This window comes from Entelurus aequoreus, linkage group LG24 (genome assembly GCF_033978785.1).
Source record: "Entelurus aequoreus isolate RoL-2023_Sb linkage group LG24, RoL_Eaeq_v1.1, whole genome shotgun sequence".
NCBI classification, from domain to species: Eukaryota; Metazoa; Chordata; class Actinopteri; order Syngnathiformes; family Syngnathidae; genus Entelurus; species Entelurus aequoreus.
Window position 1 is genome coordinate 18,745,396 of NC_084754.1, and position 20,917 is coordinate 18,766,312.

At 40.1% G+C, this 20,917-nt stretch overlaps 1 protein-coding gene across 1 annotated transcript in view; it reads right to left on the minus strand.

Annotated features, from left to right (window-relative positions):
• Positions 1 to 298: 298 nt before the first annotated feature.
• LOC133641948 (ETS homologous factor-like) overlaps positions 299 to 20,917 on the minus strand; it is a 21,111-nt gene continuing 492 nt past the window's right edge. The window contains exons 2-9 of the mRNA XM_062036095.1: positions 18,059 to 18,196; positions 17,703 to 17,963; positions 7,760 to 7,801; positions 7,628 to 7,672; positions 7,478 to 7,531; positions 7,331 to 7,375; positions 3,542 to 3,737; positions 299 to 773 (exon numbers count right to left, since the gene is read on the minus strand). Coding sequence (XP_061892079.1) covers positions 674 to 773; positions 3,542 to 3,737; positions 7,331 to 7,375; positions 7,478 to 7,531; positions 7,628 to 7,672; positions 7,760 to 7,801; positions 17,703 to 17,963; positions 18,059 to 18,143 — 828 coding nt within the window. The 5' untranslated portion in view covers positions 18,144 to 18,196 and the 3' untranslated portion in view covers positions 299 to 673. The remainder of the gene's footprint in view (positions 774 to 3,541; positions 3,738 to 7,330; positions 7,376 to 7,477; positions 7,532 to 7,627; positions 7,673 to 7,759; positions 7,802 to 17,702; positions 17,964 to 18,058; positions 18,197 to 20,917) is intronic.

Sequence of the window (20,917 nt, forward strand, 5' to 3'; positions counted from 1 at the left end):
GTGCCTTGCATGGCAACTCCTGCCATCAGTGTCTGAATGTGTTTGAAAGGGTGAATGTGGAAATAGTGTCAACGCGCTTTGAGTACCTTGAAGGTAGAAAAGCGCTATACAACTATAACCCATAATTTACCACGGTGGCAATGGTAAACGATATAAGATTTAATATCAACTGTATTAGCTTCTTTTAAATTCCAGTCATTCAGTCATGTATATTCATCCACAATATTCCAATTAATGGCATGTTGTTGCATACAGACAAAAAAAACTTTGTACCAAGACTAAAAAAAAGATTGTTTATTTTAAAAAACACATTCACATACGAGGAACAAAGTATGACAATACAGAGATACATATTACAAGTTAATCGCAAGTTGCTTGTATTTCATAGCTGCATAGTGCTTGTTTGATGTTATTCGTGTTTCACTTTGATACTGTGATCGTCATCCTTCCCATATTTGGCATCCAACCTTTATTCGGGATTATCTGATCTGCAGTCATGCTACTGGTGTTTTATTGTTAGGTTACTTTGTGTAAACATAGCTTTCACTGAAGTGTCAAGTTAAAGTCAAAGGTTTCAAATAGCTCTCATCTGTCAAGCTAATGCTACATTACATTGTAATAACAGTATTCATTACTATACAGAAGAAAGACGACAAATGATACAAGGACAGTGTTATTTCTCTGACTCTCTCCAGCCTCTGGCATTCCTACCAAATTTGTAGACCAATCTGCGTCCGTCTACTCGTTCTAGGATTTCCCTCTTGTAATAATATCTGTCAGAGAAGAATTATACACTTACTAATGGAAAAAACATGACAGCAATTGTAACATTACCTATAGTTCATTGCAACAGTCTCTTGATTGAAGTTTAATCAGTTGAGTTATGCATGTACGTGGTATTTTAGTTAAGCCAATAAAAACAGTATTACCTGTAAATTTATATTTTTTGGATGTATGGACAGACATGCATTAGAAATCACTGAAATACACACATACGATACATATTTATAGGTAAACTCAAATCTAATGTATTTCTTAAAAGTGAAGTAATGTACCAACAAAAAGAAAACATAAGACTTTGGTGTGTCAAAACGTCTTACTGTTTGGGCATACTATTTTGCATATTTAATGAAGTATATTACTGGTTTAAAATGGAACTGCACTTTTTTTGGAATTTTGCCTATCGATCACAATCATTATCAAAGACATGACAACAGATGGATTTTTTTAATGCATTCGAAATAGTAAATAAATTCAATCGAAAGTATGCTTACAATGGAGCCTATGGGAGCCATTCAATTCTACCTTTAAAGCCCTAAAAAAACAATAGTATATATATATATATATATATATATATATATATATATATATATATATATATATATATATATATATATATAATTGAATATTTACATATTTTGATCATTTTAGGCATATGCGGCACATTAATTTTAAAAACGCATCACAACGTTTGCTTTTTTTCTTCATCACTGATTTCTGCTCACTGAAGATTTTATGAGAGCCAACAGACACGATAAAACATCACTTACTGTACAAGGTCTGCTGTCATTAGGATGCCGACTGCTGGGACATTCATATATTCCCATTTAGATGAAAAATGTATCATAATCCTTGCAAAGGAACGGGGTGGGGGCATAGGGGAACAAGAACTTTTCGTGTTGTTTTCGCTAGTTCCAGGTCCTAAATGGCTGCCAAAGTGTTCCACCTTGTCGGATTATATTCACAGCCATCTACTTCTCAGGTGAGAGTCATGATTTATGATCTACAATAAACTTACAGGGAGCAGGGGAGCAGGGAAGCGCGGAAACAGCAGACCACTTGATGATGTAAACATCGGCACACAGGAAGTGATCATGTCACCGCTATAACTCGTTTGTCTGCATTAGCACTTATAATAACAATATCACTCATACTCAATTTGAGTCGCAAAAAGTAAATTGAGAATTTTTGTCCTTTTTTGAATGGTTATTTATCAGGTTTTTTAGGTGTAATAGGGGAGCTCCCATGGCTTCACTGTAAGCAGAGGTTTATTTACGTTTATTTAATATTTAAAATGCACCAAAAAAAAAAATCAATTTGTCGTCATGTCTTTTATAATGATTGTGAACGATAGGCAAAATTCCAAAAAAGTGCAGTTCCCTTTTAAGCACTTACATATAATTACATTAGACTCAGCAATGCATTTTTGCAATGTCTCCTGCGGTGGCTGTTACGTATTTACTACTTGTACTTATTAATATAAAAACAAAACAGCAGCAAAAATGATGGATGAAAAAAATATATAATTGACACTAGTTATTGGCAAAGACAACCTTTTTGACAAATTAAAATTATTATGGTAAACTTAGGGCATTGAATCGATTGCAACTATAATTTTTATATTATTTTAGAAGACATCTGAGCAGGCGTCATTAGGTAATGCTCATACCCTTAGATAGGACAGCTTTAGTCCGAGGACCTGGTGTAGGATGCAAGTATTTAGCCTCTTAGACAAGAACTGTTCCATCTAAGTCTCTTAGCATGACCAAATGAAGCCTGCTTCTAAGACAATCTCAACAGTCCAGTCGAGATCAGTTCAAATCAATGACCTGAGAATACAATGACCTGGATGAATGTGTGTGTGACAATCATTGGTACTTTAACTTTAATGAGAATATTCATAGATCCATTGTGGCATATTTCTGGTCTTTGAATTTTCTGGTTTTCAGTGGTTCAGTCAGTAAATTTGTCTAACATAGAACATGTATGTATAATAAAATAGACGGTTCACATATTTGATCTTTTTTAGGATTTAGTTTTTGTGATGTGTTTATCAGTTTACCATTCATCATGCAAATATTATACTACAAACTGCCTTGCCAGTTCACATGTTTCCACACAAAAACATGTTAAATAATAAAGTGATGATAAGAGGTGATAAGAGACCATCAGGGAAAGGCATTGAGAATCTAAGGGGATAGTGGCTTGATTTACTTTCACTTGTAATTTTGGAAGTTGAAGCTGCAGTGTGGAGTATATAATACCATACTACCATTGGGTAGTACACTGAGGGTTGATCAGTCATGGCAAAATGTTGATAGACCAGCTCAACGTTCTAACGCAATGCTAGAGTTAGTTAGCATCTACGCCTATGATGACTAGCTCATTGGAATGTAAATCTGCAAAATATTACCAATAGGTCAAATACAATTTGCAGGAAAAAGGCTTCATTAAAGGGAGCATATTCATTGGGTCCAATTATTTTATTGGAATTTACATTAGTGTATAGATAAGGATTAAAAGCAGTACAAACAAATAAAAATATAGATTAGTCACTTTTACAACAACGATAAATTGGTATCTATATTTCTGCTGACTCAGCTGTGGAGAATAATAAAACAGTCTTCGGAGTCGCCATGCGCAGTTCTCCCCTTCAACGTAAATTATACAACCACTGAGTGTAATAACTCACTACAACCCAACTCCTTAAAACCCACAGATTCTTATTTTTTTATTTATCACGTTAGCAGTGTTGTCATACCTCATTGCTCTGCTCAGCTTCTCGTACGTCATGCTACTGTTGTTTTTCTTCTTGCCCCACAACTGTGCCACTTCCTCGGATTTTAGGAAGCGAAACACCCCTTCCTTCCTTTCCTCCCACTTGATCAGGCCTGGGTTGCGTTCAGGGTACAGTAGAATGTCTCTGATAAATTCCCATAAGTGGGTCCCCCTTGGATCTGCAGAGTATAGCAAAAGAGTATTGTAAAAGTACATATTGTATGTATATTATTTATTGTAAAAAATATATAAAAAGGTAAAAAAAAATACACTAAAAGGACAAAAAGTATTAGGACACGTGTTTGTTTCATGAATTAATCAGAAGTAACTGATGTTAGATTTGAGATTGGGTCTGGCTAACAACCGCTGTATGTTTCTTGTCAAATGTGTTTAATGGGGTTGAGGTCAGGTTTTTTGGGTTGTTCCACACAAAACTCATGTACTCATGTTTCTTTCTACATTTCTACAAAAGCTTTTCTTAATGTGTTTTTGGCCTTAATTAAGTGATTAATTAAGGCCAGTGCAGTATTTGTCTTATTTTCATGCATGTGAGCACCCTTTGAGAAGAAAATAACATTTCTATCGGCATGAAGTGCTGCCACGCCCCGAAAGACAATTTTGAAAATCCAGACTACATTTCTTAAAATCGGGTGCATTTCTACACTATGTTTTACATCTAGATGTATTGTCACTTACCATCCTCTTTTGGATGTATTTTTGACACTTTTGTGTCCCATGTACTGTACCGCAGAATTATTTGTTTTTTAGTAGATCAATTTTCGTACATTATCATCATTGAGAATGTAATGTACAATTCTATAACATGCATGCAAAGAACTTAGAAAACATTTCCCATTTGGCAACTCTAGCCTACAGCCACGCACCCTAAGGTAAAATACTTCAGGTTCTGTGACCTCTGTTTACATCCGTAAATACTCCAAAAGTACAATTGGTTCAGAACTAACAGTCTTTAGATTGTCTGTCTGCATTGGCGCTTATAATAACAATATTGCTCATATTTGGTTAATTTTCAGGCCTGTAAATTGAATATTGTTGTCAGTTTTTTGAAGTTTTTAGAGAGCATATAATGAGCACAACAGAGGACCCTCAAACTGTTGAATCAATTGTTGGCTTTTTATTTACGATTCCGAATGCATAAAAAAAGCCAACCATATGTGTTCTTGTCTAATATAAGGATTGTGAACGAAAAAAACCACATCTCTTTCAAATGTTTGCATATTTCGAGTATGGATGATCTTATAACATTGTCAGAGTGCAGAAACGTTACTACTGCGATGTCAATCTCCGAAAATAGCCAAAGGTATTCAGAGCGCAATATTCAAAATGGCTGACTGAATTTGTGGCATTTTCTGATGTTCAACCTGTGTTTTCACATACTTTGCGGATTGTAAACACAATTGAATATGGTTTAATGGATACAATGAAACACAAATAAGCCTAAAAAAGTCAAGTTGTTTTTCCACTCTACTGGTACTTTAAATCTTGGGGTGGTACACTATAACTATAAACCAACATTTCAGCATTTTATTCTACTGTTGTAGTAAACCGGCATCAGAAAGACTTCAGGAAACGCCTCCTGATATAATTTGTTTTATTTTGTGGTCTTGATTTACTAAAAAATATTTTCACTGTTTACTTGTTTAGGTTAGTCTTGTAGTGGCCCGGTGACAGCCATAGCAATGACGCTTGGAGGATCCTTCGTGCTACCGGTGAGTATCCACTGTAGAACACAATCAAGGCTACTACATTGGGTGAAACAAAAAGTTGACTATATGGGAGTTATTTCATGTTTAGCGAGATTTTATAATGTTGAAAAAAAAACATATTTAGAAGGTTGTAAGACGTAAACAGTTTTTTAAAGCTCCAACGATGAAAATATGTTGTTTATTTACAATATTCATATTTTGTGAATATTTGTTTATTTTGGTCAGGCCTGGAACTAATTGGCCGCGGTAGACGAGGGACGACTGTATGTATGCTTTTAAGCACCTTGCTTTGTTCAGTGGGCCAATGCCATGCTGAAAAGGAAAAACCTGTCCCCACAAAGTTGGCAGCGCAGAATTGTTAAAAAACGTTATGATAGAGGTTGGGAAAGATAAGGTACTGTCTTCGGGGCTCTGATGCAAAGTTCACCAAAATTTGGCATTCATTTCAGGAACATGTTGATTCCTTGAGCCTGGATGCTGCTGCTATTGTTAAGGCGCATACCATTGATCAACTTAAAATTCTCAGTTTACTTGCTAAACATTATACATTCCAAGGTATAGTAGCGACGCACACTAATTTCATTGTATTATTACCTTAGTAGGGTTCTCTTTTAAAAATGTTTTCATTTTTTGGGGGGGAGGGGCTTCATGTATGTGTGTGTGTGTATGTTTGTATACATATATGCGTATCCTTGTTTTTATGTTTTCATAACGCTTTACTGTATTTGTGTAGGTGGGTGTGTGTGTAGGTATGTATGCATATATATACTTTTTTTTCCTCCACTGACTGTTAAGTTTAGTCTTATTGAAATGTCTCTTCTTGTTGTCTCCTTCCCCCTGTTGTTTGTGGTGTTTTGTGGACATTTGCATTGCCAACATTTCAATGTATACTGCCGTATATGTGTTGTAAAAATGGAAAATCCTAAATAAATCTTTCAAAAAACAAAAAAAAACAACAACATTATGGTAACCCAAAACATTGACAAAATGGGTAAACTAAAAGGTTTATATACTCCTGATTCTTGAAATGTTCAAGATTTGTATTTTTATTTTATTTAAATTTTTTATTTTAATTATTATTATTATTTTTGTTTAATCTTATTATTTAATTGTGTGTGGCGTCACGCGGGTCTCGCTTCCTGTTGGGTGGGGTCCGTGCTCGTGTGGCCTGACCTTGCTCTGTGGGGTCTCTGTTGGTGACTGGATGTGGTCTGGATGCTGTGTCTCGGTTGTTTGGGCGGTGGTGTGTTTGTGCGGGTTTGGGTTGAGGTGGTGGGTTCTTTTGGTGGTGGTGGGGGGGTAAACTGGGTATAACACATGGCACACTGACAAAGCTTAACCTATTGTTACTATAACAATCTACAAGGTTAATGTAGGTTGCTTCTCTCTCTTCCCCTCCATTTTTCTGCATTCTTTCATATCTCAAGCTATCATTACGTATATGTATTGTTGCATTCGAACAATTGTATTGTTGATAATAAAGGTAAAGTATTGGTATTGTTTATTATCAATAGCGCTATTTCTATTGGTATTCACATTGCTTCATTTTTAATGTAATAATGCTCATTGTCATTTCTGAATTATTTTTTATTTTTTTCCACTAACTGCTTATTTGCTATTACTTTTACCATCATATTTGTACATGTAGTATTTGCTGATGTTGCTCTGTTGTTGTTGTTGTTGTTGTTTTTGCTGTTGTTGTTTTTGTCTCTCTGTCTAATCCCCCTCTTGTCCCCACAATTCCCCCCTCTGTCTTCCTTTTTTTCTCTTTCTATCCCCTCCTGCTCCGGCCCGGCTGCACCAAATGATAATATAAATGCATTTAATAAGGGTCAAATACAAATAAGGCAACTAGAGAAGTATCCTACATTTCTCTTTTGTAAAGTAAATCTGAACAGCCGATATGGGCATCTACATCTACTATATGATTTGCCCGAGAAGCTGGGCAGGACGTTATAAAAAAAATAAAAAAAAATAAATGTTCAAGATTTGTGTCCCAAGACTGCAGTCCAAATGGAGGTTTTAAGTTTTTTTATTGTACTTACTGTGTTTTTTGACTTGCTGTGGACGATTGTAAGACACTTGGATTTCTAAGAAACAGATATTATACATCATTGGATTTTTTTCCCCTTACAAATGTGACATGTAAAAATATTCATACGTCATTTGTACATTCATTTATTTACTCTTACCAGGGCTGGAAAGCGAGGGTGAGACATGAGGGGGTATCAAGGAGTCAAAGACTTCTATATCAAACAGAGGTAAAGGCAACACTTTCATCATGTATTTTGAATTTTAAAAAAAAGATAGAATCAAAGATCAGATGTGTACTTTTACTGTACCTATTTGCGGAGAGCTGACATCTGAAAATGCATAGGGAATGTCTACTGTAAAAAACAAAAACAAACATTGGATAAAATAATTGTTAGAATATTACAATTTGTATCCAGACGAGACAATTTGATTTTTCTTACACTCTGGTTTTAGTTCTGGTTGATTTATTTCTGCATGGTCCCCTGCAAGGTAGTGAGAGAAAGCATAGAATAAAAACATCACAGTTTGAGTTTTTATTTTAAATGGGAACTTCACTTTTTGGGAATTTTGCCTATCATTCACAAGCCTTTTGTAAGACAAGAAAACATATGTTTTTCTTTTTTTGTTTCATTCTAAATTTCAAATAAATGCGATCAAAAATCTGCTTACAATGGAGCCTATGGAAGTCGCTCTATTATGCTTATAAAAGCCCTTAAAGGGAAACGGCACTTTTTTGGGAATTTTGCCTATCCTTCACAATCATTATGAGAGACAAGAAGACAAAAGGTTTTCTTTTTTTCGCTGTCTAACATGTAAAAATCGGGTTGTTCTTGGTGGCTAGCAATGCATCTAATAGAAACCATCAATTCTACCTCTGAATCACTTTAAAAATGTGTTCAAAAACCATCAACAATACTTAATTTACGTTCCGTAACCTGTATAATAAACAAACTGTAGCAACATTGTTATTGTAAGAGAAAACACATCGGCATGCCTCAGGATTAGCTGTAAAAGCTAACTACAGAAAGAGATAAGCTAGCTTATGTGTTTTAGTTTGTAATGCACAACACAATGATAGAACATCAATCTGTACTGACTGAAAATCGTAAAAAATCACATTACAGTATCTGTAAAGTATTAGCTCACAATTCATGTTTTGTTTGTACAGAGCTAGCTAGACAGCGAATGTACTGTAGTTGTAATAACACGCATGACCTGCTGCAATTATCATTGGAAGAACTGGAAGAACTGTATAACTCCCGCTGCCTGAAGAAGGCAGCCAACATACTCAAGGACTCGTCCCACCCCGGCAACAGCCAATTCGATCGGCTGCCTTCCGGCAGACGTTTCAGAACCATGCGAACCCGCACAAATAGACTCAGGAACAGTTTCTACCCCCGGGCCATAACTGCACTAAACGCAGCTAAATTGTAAAAAAAAACAAAAAACTCCCTCACGTGCAACATGAGGAAGCCACCGGTCAATCACGATCCGGGACTGTGCAATCAGCGATTACATGCCAACTGGACAATATTTATCATATTTATTCACACAATTAATCCACAATAAAAAGGAGGTAGGAAATGCTGACTCCCACCCCCTTAGCACACTGGGATTCAGCATTACTCCTCTCTAGTCACTTTATACTTTTTACTGTCTCGTTTTCTTTTACATTGCCTCTTAGAGTGGTCTTAGGCCACATTGTATATTGCATATTGTGTATATTGTGTTGTTTTTGTATATTGTGTGGTTTCTTCTTTTTTAAAAAAAATGCCAAGCACCTCAGGGAAGCAATCTAAATTTCGTTGGACCTGTACCTGTACTTGCACAATGACAACAAAGATCATTCATTCATTCATTCATTCATCGATATATATATAATGGCTTACTCGATGTTTGTTTTGGTCCAGCTGGCCGGGTATGTTTTCTTCCCATTGAATTTGGGTAAGCAATCCATTTATATCAAAATAGCTTGGCTCCAAGTTCCACATTTATAGTGTAAAAAGCACTTTCATCTCACTCTCTGCTTCCATCTGCTCCAACATCTCACCCTTCCTTCGTGCTCGCTTCCATGAGCAGTAGCTCATCCTCAGTATGTTCATCGTCAAAAATATAAGGCTGTAAATCTCTATTTGTCTTTCTTGTTTGTTACCACCTCTGCCATGATCAGAACACATACACACGTTAGTTTCCGTAAGTAAGAACACACATTTGTTGCCAGAAGTTGGATGTGCGCTGCTATGGAAAGATAAATCAATGCACCAAAGAAATCAGTCTTTGTGTTTAATAAAATGATCAAAATACAGTAAATATTATGGTAACACTTTAGTATGGGGAACACATATTCACCATTAATTAGTTGCTTATTAACATGCAAATTAGTAACATCTGTTGAAGAGGTTCATTTAGCCTACTAATGTGTATTTATAAATGGTTGATTTATATAGGCTAGTAAGGTAAAGTTTTGTACCTGACAAGTTTCGGCTATCTTGCTTCTGCAGCCTTCATCAGAGGTGTCACGTGATGTTAGCGTGACGTCATCTGTGACGTGTTATATGGATTGTTGGCGGTGTCCCCTGGTGTGCGCCGGGGTCACGCTAACATCACGTGACACCTCTGATGAAGGCTGCAGAAGCAAGATAGCCGAAACTTGTCCGGTACAAAACTTTACCTTACTAGCCTATATAAATCAACCATTTATAAATAAATAAAAATTGTAACATATTGGCTCTTAATTAGCAGAGGTGGGTAGAGTAGCCAGAAATTGTACTCAAGTAAGAGTATTGTTACTTTAGAGATGTATTACTCAAGTAAAAGTAAGGAGTAGTCACCCAAATATTTATTTGAGTAAAAGTAAAAAGTATGTTGTGAAAAAACTACTCAAGTACTGAGTAACTGATGAGTAACCTGTTCGTTTAATGATGACGGCAACAAATAATGCACACAAACATAAAAATAGCAATGAGCAAATTCAGAGCCAGGAATATCTCTTAAGCAACTAAAACTTGGACTTAGACTTTGACTTCCTTTTTATTGTCATTCAAATTTGAACTTTACAGTACGAACAACAATTTGTTGCCTTAGCTCATGGTAGTGCAGGATAAAAAAGCAATAAGGTGCAGATATAAATAAATAAATAGGTTTCTGTACAGATGAATATATTGTACTTTTTCATATGCATCCGCGTTTATGGATGTATGTTATCTTTTCTTTTTTATTCCAGCGGGGTAATCCATTTTGGGGGGAGTTGAGGGGATAATTATGATGCGTTCAAGAGCAAACAATAATATATATTAAATAATAATACATTAACATGAAAAAAATTAAGGCAAATTGAGTCACAATAACTTAACAGCACCATAGGCTCAGTAGGCAGAGATTACAAAGGAAAATAAAAAGTTAGCCTTTACGCAAACCATAAACTGATAGGTGTGGGCTGCATCTGGGAACACACTGATTGGTGTTTCTATGCATGCGTGTGTGTGTGTGTGTGTGTGTGTGTGTGTGTGTGTGTGTGTGTGTGTGTGTGTGTGTGTGTGTGTGTGTGTGTCTATGAGGCTGTAGTACAATAATACATGTCCCCACACGATGTACATTTGACAGTGATTCATAGCAGGGAAGCTAACATCAGCCTATGGTGACATCCAAAATATCTACTAACGTTACTTACCGCAATGTGCTTTGTTGAGTTCATGTAAGCTTAAGGTTGTTAATCATGTGACCGCCTGGCTCTGTTTGATTGGTGAAACGGAGTCAAACGTCACCAGTGACTGTATTTGATTGGTGTAACGCATGCATGCGATAGATCCTACTTTGAAGGTCTGTCTGACAAACCAAAAAAAACAAAGCGTGCATTAACAGATCGATAAAAATCAGTAGCGAGTAGCGAGCTGAATGTAGATAAATGGAGCGGAGTAAAAGTAGCGTTTCTTCTCTAAAAATATACTCAAGTAAAAGTAAAAGTATGTTGCATTAAAACTACTCTTAGAAGTACAATTTATCCCAAAAGTTACTCAAGTAGATGTAACGGAGTAAATGTAGCGCGTTACTACCCACCTCTGTTAATTAGTCATTATTAAGTACTTATTAATGGATTATTCTGCATGGCCTTATTAAACAACCAGTAAGCCATTAACTAAGAGTCTTCCCTCAATAACCTCAGAAATATTGCTTATAAGTAACCCTAACCCTTATATGTTCCCCTAGTGTCCAAATAACTCTAAATTAAGTCTTTGCTACTTTAATAAGCAACTAATTAATGGTGAATATGTTCCCCATACTAAAGTGTTACCAATATTATATATTGTTTTGAATGCGTCTGTTACTACATTATAAATATACTTGCAGTGTTGATGGAGGGTTTTGAAGTTGTTTTAGAGGGCTTTCGAGACTATAATAGTGACTCCTATGAGCCGCATGTTTCAAGTGTTTTTCTCATCTTTAACATGTGTGTTCTTGTCTCTCATAATGATTGTGAACGATAGGCAAAATTCCAAAAAAGTGCAGTTCCCCTTTAAGACTTTATACTTGCTACAAACCTCTGTATATCTTTAATGGTTAATATACTGACATATTTATATCAGTCGTATGTATAGTGGTACCTGAACTTAACAGTGCCCCAACTTAAGAGTGTGTTGAGATAAGAGCACATTTTGGGCTAATTGTTGTGCTTAAAATTGCAAGCAAACATTTGAGTTACAAGCATCAAATGCAATTCAAAATGCAACAGTGAAAATCATTCCAAAACATCTGGTCTTACTCAATAGCATTAGCTTATAGTTTAAGATAGACATAACTTTGTTTTCCAACCATGGGAAGGAAGGGAAGAAAGTGAGTGTGAAGGACAGCGATGAGAAGAAGTGTATGATATTCTTTGAATTGAAAACAAGATATCATCAAATCCTTGACCAAGCGTGTCACCAGCTTGGCAAAGAAATTCAAGCATGTCACTGCTTGTCTGTGCCATACTGTAGCAGAATGAGTCTAAAGGCAGCCAAGAATGTAATAATAATATCTAAATAGAGGCCATTTATCCATAAAAAATATTAAGATGGAGAAGCAGGTGGAAAAAGATACCATAGAAGTCCACTTTTCAAGATAAATACTGTAGATTATCATTACTATTGCATCACTTCAAAAACTACTGTAGTTGTTGGTATTGAAGGCCTACTGAAACCCACTACTACCGACCACGCAGTCTGATAGTTTATATATCAATGATGAAATCTTAACATTGCAACACATGCCAATACGGCCGGGTTAGATTAGTAAAGTGCAATTTTAAATTTCTCGTGAAATATCCTGCTGAAAACGTCTCGGTATGATGACGTTTGCGCGTGACGTCACGGATTGTAGCGGACATTTTGGGACAGCATTGTGGCCAGCTATTAAGTCGTCTGTTTTCATCGCAAAATTCCACAGTATTCAGGACATCTGTGTTGGTGAATCTTTTGCAATTTGTTTAATGAACAATGGAGATAGCAAAGAAGACAGCTGTAGCTGGAAAGCGGTGTATTAGCGGCCGGCTGCAGCAACACAAACACGTAGCGGCTACGTCGTAGCCGGTGTTTCCTTGTTTATATTCCCGAACGATGACAGTCAAGCTTTACCAGTGGCCTGTGGAGAACTGGGAGAACAGAGACTCTTATCAGGAGGACTTTGAGTTGGATACGCATGCTTGTGGAGATGGGACAACAGAGACTCTTACCAGGAGGACTTTGAGTTGGATACGCGGTACCGTGAGTACGCAGCTGCGGCTTCCAAACATTTGATCGCTTGCCCGTACGTGCGTGCCGCTATGTGCATGTCACGTACGTAACTTTGGGGAAATATATGTGCTGTATGAACTTTGGGGAGGTGAACGGTACTTTGGGCTGTGGGATTGAGTGTGTTGTGCTTGTGTTTCATTTGTATTGGCGGGTTATATGGACGGGAGGGGGGAGGTGTTTGTTATGCGGTATCAATTTGTGGCATATTAAATATAAGACTGGTTGTGTCGTGGCTAATAGAGTATATATATGTCTTGTGTTTATTTACTGTTTTAGTCATTCCCAGCTGAATATCAGGTCCCACCCGCCTCTCACAGCATCTTCCCTATCTGAATCGCTTCCACTGCCCTCTAGTCCTTCACTCTCACTTTCCTCATCCACAAATCTTTCATCCTCGCTTAAATTAATGGGGAAATCGTCGCTTTCTCGGTCCGAATCGCTCTCGCTGCTTGTGGCCATGATTGTAAACAATGTGCAGATGTGAGGAGCTCCACAACCTGTGACGTCACGCTACTTCTGGTACAGGCAAGGCTTTTTTATCAGTGACCAAAAGTTGCCAACTTTATCGTCGATGTTCTCTACTAAGTCCTTTCAGCAAAAATATGGCGATGTTGCGAAATCTTCATCGTATGGGCAGCTGTTTTCCGGCACCCGGACCTGAGGCCGAGGGTCTATGCCTTTTACCACCCCAGGCCCGGGGGGCCCTCCCGTTCATATGTCAGGACACACAGAAGTGAGCCAGGTCACCGAGCATTCATCCAGGTCCGCCAGGCCACGCAAACCATTAGGAGCACGATAAATCGGGCAACGCAGGATCACGTGGTCGGCAGTCTGCTCCTCCGCGCCACACTCACACGTCGCGTTAGGTGCTAAGCCCCACTGGAACATGTTTGAGCGAAAGCGACCGACACCAGTTCGGAGGCGGTTAAGCCTCACCCAGGCCACTCGTGGAAGTGAGAGGCCTGGTATTGAGCCGGTGTCAGGTATGAAGTCACGGAGTCTGGAGGAGATGGTATGCTCCAGGTCCGTGCTCCATTTGTGATTCGCCCAGTGAGCCGCCCTGATGTTGTTGTCACTGCATTGCTGCAGGAGCTTCAGGGCGGCTGGTACCAGTGGGTCTCTGGAGGGGAGGCGGGGCGTTGGCTCTGAGGAGAGTGTGAGCCTTTCATGGAGCAGGTGGTTCTCATCCATGTTTGCCCGGCCCGCCAGAGTTGCTACAGCACCTTGGCGACGAAGCTCAGCGGGTTGGATGCCTGCTAAGATGGGCAGTAGCTCCACAGGGGTGGGGCGCAGGCATCCAGTGATAACACGCAAGGCTTCGTTGATCGGGACATCAAGTTGTTTAGAGTGAGCACTGCGCGCCCAGACAGGTGCGCAGTACTCAGCAGTTGAGTAGACCAGGGCAAGTGCTGCTGTTCGCAGAGTTCTTGCCCCGGCACCCCAACCGGACCCGACCAACCGTCTCAGCAGTGAGACGCGGGTGTTGAGTTTCTTGCGTGTTGCCAAGAGGTGTTTACGGAAAGTGAGCGACCTGTCCAGGGTGACCCCAAGGTATTTAGGGTCAGGACGAGGGTCTTCAGGTGTAGGACGAGGCCGGCATAGGGTAAGGGAAGCCCCATCCGGCTTCCGCACCTCGAACCTGATCTCACGATCCGCTTCCCAATTGTATAGGTGGAAAGCTTGTGTCACCGTCTTGGATTCGCTGAGCTTCAATCTCCAGTTATGGAGGTAAGCCACTAAAGTCTCCATGTCCTGGCTTAGAGTTCCCTCCAAGGCCTGCCAGTCCCTGTCGGAGTGCAGCAGCGCGAGATCGTCTGCGTATGCGAACCTCCGTGAGACTGTGGCAGGCAGGTCGTATGTATAGATGTTATACAGGAGGGGAGCCAGGACAGATCCCTGGGGGACGCCATTTTTCAGGCGCCGCAACCTGCTTTTATCTCCGTTACTGGTGGTCAGAGTAAAGCTGCGGTTCCAGACAAGCTCCATGATCATTTTGACCATGTGCCTGTCTGGAAGCAGGCGGAGAAGTTTGCAGGTGAGGCCGCGGTGCCAGACTGTGTCATAGGCAGCAGTCAGGTCTATGAAGACGGCACCGGCCTTCTTTTTCGCCTCAAAGCAGTCCTCGATGTCCTGGGTAAGGAGGGCGACCTGATCCACCGTGGACTTCCCACGTCGAAAACCCGCCTGCTCCCGGGGGAGGTGGGGGTCTATGATGGGCTCGACACGGGCGTGAATCAGGCGCTCGAGGACTTTAAAGGGGACGCAGAGCAACGAGATTGGTCTGTAGCTCGTTACGTCATCCTTTGGCTTGTTCGGCTTGGGGATAGCGACAACAGTGGCCCTTCTCCAAATCCTGGGGATCCGGAGTTGGCGCAGGCAAGAAGACAGGAAAACTCTCAGCCAGGACTTCATTGCAGGGGCAGCGTGGAGCACGAGTTCTGGGCAGATGTTGTCAGGCCCAGCAGACTTGCCTGGTTTGGTATACTGGAGGGCAGCTGTGAACTCCTCCGGTGAAAACTCACCGGAGATGTTACACTCGCTAGATGTTGTTGTCCTCCAGAGGTCTGCAGTTTCCTGGCGCACCGCCCGGGAAAAATCTCGATTTATCCCGGTATATGCCCCGTTTTTCACAACCTGTGCTGCAATAGCATTTGCGGTAACGGGGCATGTTCGGGGTGCGCGCTCAGACCTACCAGTCAAGTTGTTCAAAGTGCTCCACGCGATACGGCTAGTGTGCGAGAAGTCGATGGAGTGGACTGCCTCTTTCCAGCGCTGGTGCCTCTTCCTTCCAAGAGTGGAAAGAAGGGCAGTGGCTGAATTGTTAGCCTCCGGGCCATAGGGAGCCCGGAGGAAGGCGCTGTAGAGGGTCTCGCACTCGCCATCCCAGCATGGTTTGTAGTTCTTACGCCGGCCGCGTGGGATGGCTTTTTTGGCCGCAGATGTTAGTGCCCTACAGAAGTCCTGGTATGCCTCGTCCACGTTGGGTGTGTCTGGTGGTGGGAGACACCGTGTGGACTTGTTGGTATGGAGGCGATAGAGTTTCCAATTGGCCTTCCGGAAGTTCCATCGCTTCATCGGTCCGCTCGGAACTGTTGTCACGAGGTCGGGCACCGATATCAGCGACGGTCGGTGTTGCGACCTGGGGAACATTCCTAGAACACGTCTGTCGGGGAGCTGGGTGTCCACACCGACACTCACGAAAGCCAGGTCAGGGTTCGTGTCAGTGTTATGCCGAGCGGAGTGAAAGCTGGCTGGGCCCTTCGGGTTGTAGAGAAGGTTGAGCGAGTTGCGCTCTGCCCAGTCAGAAAGAGTTTCCCCGCTCGGTGAGGTGGTACTGTATCCCCACCGTGTATGCCGGCAGTTGAAATCACCAGCATATACACACGGTGGTTCAAGCACTGGCAGTGACACTGGCGTGAGTTGTGAGGGTGGTGGTTTGTAGACGTTGACAATTTTGATGTCGCCAACGTCCACTCGCAGCCACTCGATCTCGGAGTTGTCCGGTGATCGATCGGCGAGGGTCCAGCTCAGATCGTTGTGGACAAACGTGGCAAGGCCATGCTTCTTGCTCAGGATTGACCCAGCTAGCGTGAAGTTGGTGATCGCTAGCTTGTCCGCTGTTGGGCGGTGGGTTTCCTGAAGGAGGATGACCATGGCTTGGGTGGTGTGGGCCATGTGCTCGATGACGGATGTTTTGGCATCTGTGAGCCCTTCAACGTTCAGTTGCAGTATTCTTGGTTGGAGACCGGCAGCAGTGTTGCTACCAGATCTCCGCCCAGACTGCCCCTGGACGCCAGAACGGGAGGGTACCCGAGTTGAAAGTTTTTTGTTTCGCCGCGTTGCCATGGAGTAGAGCAGCGCGGTTACTTGCAGGGATCACGGCGTGAACGTAAACTTTCTCGATCCCCTGTTGCGAAATGATCAAGTATGACACATAGAATGGATCTGCTATCCCCGTTTAAATAAGACAATCTCATTTCAGTAGGCCTTTAAACTCTATTATAATGTTTTTATACAAGCTTTATACAATAAAAGTTAGTGTTTCTTTTTAAAAGACATGTTACATGATAAAAGTGTGCTGTTTTGCGAGGGCCAAGTACTAAATTGATTTAAAATAAATTACAATGGGAGAAGTTGATTTGAGATAGAAGTGTTTTGAGTAAGGAGCACCATCACAGAGCCAAATAATTTGAGGTACTACTGTGAATGCAATAGGGAGAGAGAGAGCGAGAACTACAGTTTTTGTTGTTGCTTTGCACTGTGACCTGTCATTCAAACCTGTTGTACACCTAATTGCGTCATTTCATGTGTTTATAATGTCTTTGATAGCGGGCGTAGATAAAACGGTTGACAGATAGTACACCGGATGTTCGTGAAGCTAAAACATTACGAGGAGATTCATGACTTCATTACTTTATGTCAATTGCCTTTTCGTTTGATTCTTGATTGAACTTAATGTTCATGTTGAGACACGCAAAGGTTACCTGAAAAGTCCTTATTCCTTGTGTCTCTATTGTGTATGCTATTGTAGAGTACCACCCCTTACTGGCTCTGTGACTTTTCTCCTTCTGCACGTTTTTTCCTTTCACTTAAAAGACAGTCAGAGTAGACGTACCGTTCCACTTGAGCTGTGTTAGGCCGTGGAAAAGAATGGGTCCCAGACTTCCTGCTGCACGAACAAAGTCCTGGTAGGTCATTTTGCAGAGCTGGTGGCCATCCATATCAAAATTTTGGAACGGGATATTGGGGGCATCAATCTGGTTTATGTCCATGACCTGCTGCAGCCACTCCCACACTTGGTATTTACTCCAGAACTGAGGCTGGTAATCATGAGTCCAGAGGCGACCACTTCTGTATCCAGACATCATAATTGGAACTGGAAGATCACGTTAAGAAGTTACCATTTTTTCTGTCAGTTAAGACATGGTAGAGGGACAGAATGTGTGTGCAAGTGTGAGTCATATGTATCACCATTTGGATGACAGCTGGTCAAAGCCCACTGGTTAGAGGTGGTAATCTGAGTGTCCAGAGAGATGTTTAGTGGAGTAACGCTCATATTGTTGCTGCAACACTGGTTTACCCTGGCATGGGTGCAGCTGGAAAAGAGGACTATTGGCCGAAAAGAAAAGCATACGTAATTATTTCAGCTCCGAAAAACATCGATACATTTTACAGTAATTCTGATAGGAAAATTTGAACCCAGTGGGCATTTAACATCAATATGGCATCAATAAGTTCTGACATCAAGATCTTATCAAAGATAGATATAAAAGTGTTAAAACATTGACCCCCGTTTCACAGCAAAAGACTGACATTAATTTGACCTCAAAATTTATTTTTACATGTAGTGGTTTAAAAAATATCAGGAGTATAGATTTGTTTTTATTTTGTAATCAGGTGTAGTTGCAAACATTAAAACTGCCAATAGAACATTACATATGAAGTAACATTACACAATCACTAATAAAACAAGCTAAAAGGCTGAATAAATTCACAGCAATTACTTATCTTATAATTGCATGACTTTCACAGTAACAGTTCAATAACTTGGTAGTTGGGATTCTACAATTATTTACAACACAGTTATAACAAAAAACTGAAATAGGTTGAGACTTAAAAGTGAATTAGGACGCAGTTAGAATGATATGCTGCAACTTCACATCTGAAGTTGCAGCATTCACAAACCCCTTCAGTCTTTTCGGTTTGCGAATGTTTACATCACGCCAAATATGCCTATATCATCATAAATTATGCATCTCACCTGGATGATAGAAGAATGATGATGTAATCTGACAATTTGGTACACTTTGACAGCTAATTTAGACCCGGAATTGGCAAAAACGACAGGAAAAAACGCTTGGTTCCACCCCCCTTTTCTTTGCGAGGATTATTAGTCATTCTTCATCTAAATGGGAGCGTATGAACGTCGCAGCAGTCGGCATCCTAACGACAGTAGACCTTGTACAGTAAGTGATGTTTTGTCGGCTCTCGTGAAGTCTGCAGTGAGTAGTCATCAGTGATGGAGTTGAAAAATGTTTTTATTTCATGATGAGTTTTTAAAATGAATGGACCGTGTTTGCTTAAAATGAGCAAAATATGAAAATATTATAAATAAATAAATGATAAATGGGTTATACTTGTATAGCGCTTTTCTACCTTCAAGGTACTCAAAGCGCTTTGACAGTATTTCCACATTCACCCATTCACACACACATTCACACACTGATGGCGGGAGTTGCCATGCAAGGCGCTAACCAGCAGCCATCAGGAGCAAGGGTGAAGTGTCTTGCCCAAGGACACAACGGACGTGACTAGGATGGTAGAAGGTGGGGATTGAACCCCAGTAACCAGCAACACTCCGATTGCTGACACAGCCACTCTACCAACTTCGCCACGCCGTCCCAATTAAGTGTTATTATAAATGTGTTTGTTACTAGATTACATATATACCTACATCATGTATATAAAACCTTAATGGAGGTGTTTGGAGGTTTCTTAAGGGCTTTATAGGCATAATAGAGTGACCCCCATCAGCTCCATTGTAAGCGCACTTATTTACATGCATTGGAAAAAAATACATCCGTCGTCATGTCTTTTATAATGATTGTGAACTTTCAAATACAGAAAAGCTCAACGAAAGCTGTAATTACCATCCAAACAGAAAAAAAACAAGGTTGTAATTGGCTAAAAAAAAATAATTTTGCACTATGGATGACTGAATGAAAGTCATATTCAGTGATGCATAGCGATTCTGCACTGGGCAAGGTGATGATTCTGGAACTTTTGTTTGGTGTCGTTCCAATGAGATTTACAAAGATGACTGCCTGAAGAAAACATGCCTATTTCCACAGTCATTGATTATATTAGTCTGCATATCAGGTAATGGCAATGGGCGGATGGCTGTCGTTACATCTTCAGAAATGCACAAGTTTACATTGACATGTTGTACACTTTTCTTATTCCATCAATGGAAATTATTTTTCCAGATGATAATGCATCTTGCCATACAGCAAAAACTGTAAAACTTTCCTTGATGAAAGTTACGTAAAGTCATGGCCTGCAAATAGTCCAGATGACAATCCAATTGAAAATCTGTGGTGGAGATTGAAGAAAATGGTCCATGAAAAGTCTTCAACCTGCAAAGCTGAGCAATCAGAGAAAGTTGGAGCCAGATTGATGAAGAGTACTGTTTGTCACTTGTGACTGCAGGCTGTTATAAAAGCCAGAGTTGGTGCAACAAAGTACTAGTTGTGCGTTGTATTGTGTTTTTCATGGTTTTAAATTGTTTCCTCAGAATTGAGTGATTCCAAATTTTCCACTCTGCTTGATCTTAAAAATGCAACTCTTTCTTATTACCACAATACATGTTTTTGATTTATTTTAGTGTTTCTTTAAGCAAGAAAATACTGTTATCTGCTTTTTCTACAAAATTAAACGACTAAATGAACATCATCCATGTCTGGGGATTTTATAATTTTGCCAAGGTTTTTTTTTAATGAGAAGGATTGTGTTGAACAGGCATGCATTGACTGTTTTATAATTTTATACTTAACAAACTCCCTTTAAGATCTGGGTCACATCTTCATAAAACACATTCACTTTGACCTGTGTGATTATAAACAGAAAGATCTGGCAAATCAGGTTAAGGCGCTTAAAGATCAGTTTGTGCCAAGAGAATCATACCAAACTGGATGAGCGCTATAGACCATAGCAGTGTGTTTAATGGCTGGGTGCGTACTGGCTTTAAAACCAGTATTGACAAAATGGTGTGTAATTTCTGTCAAGACAACATGCATATTTGTTTTTATTGAACGTCCACACAGAGATATT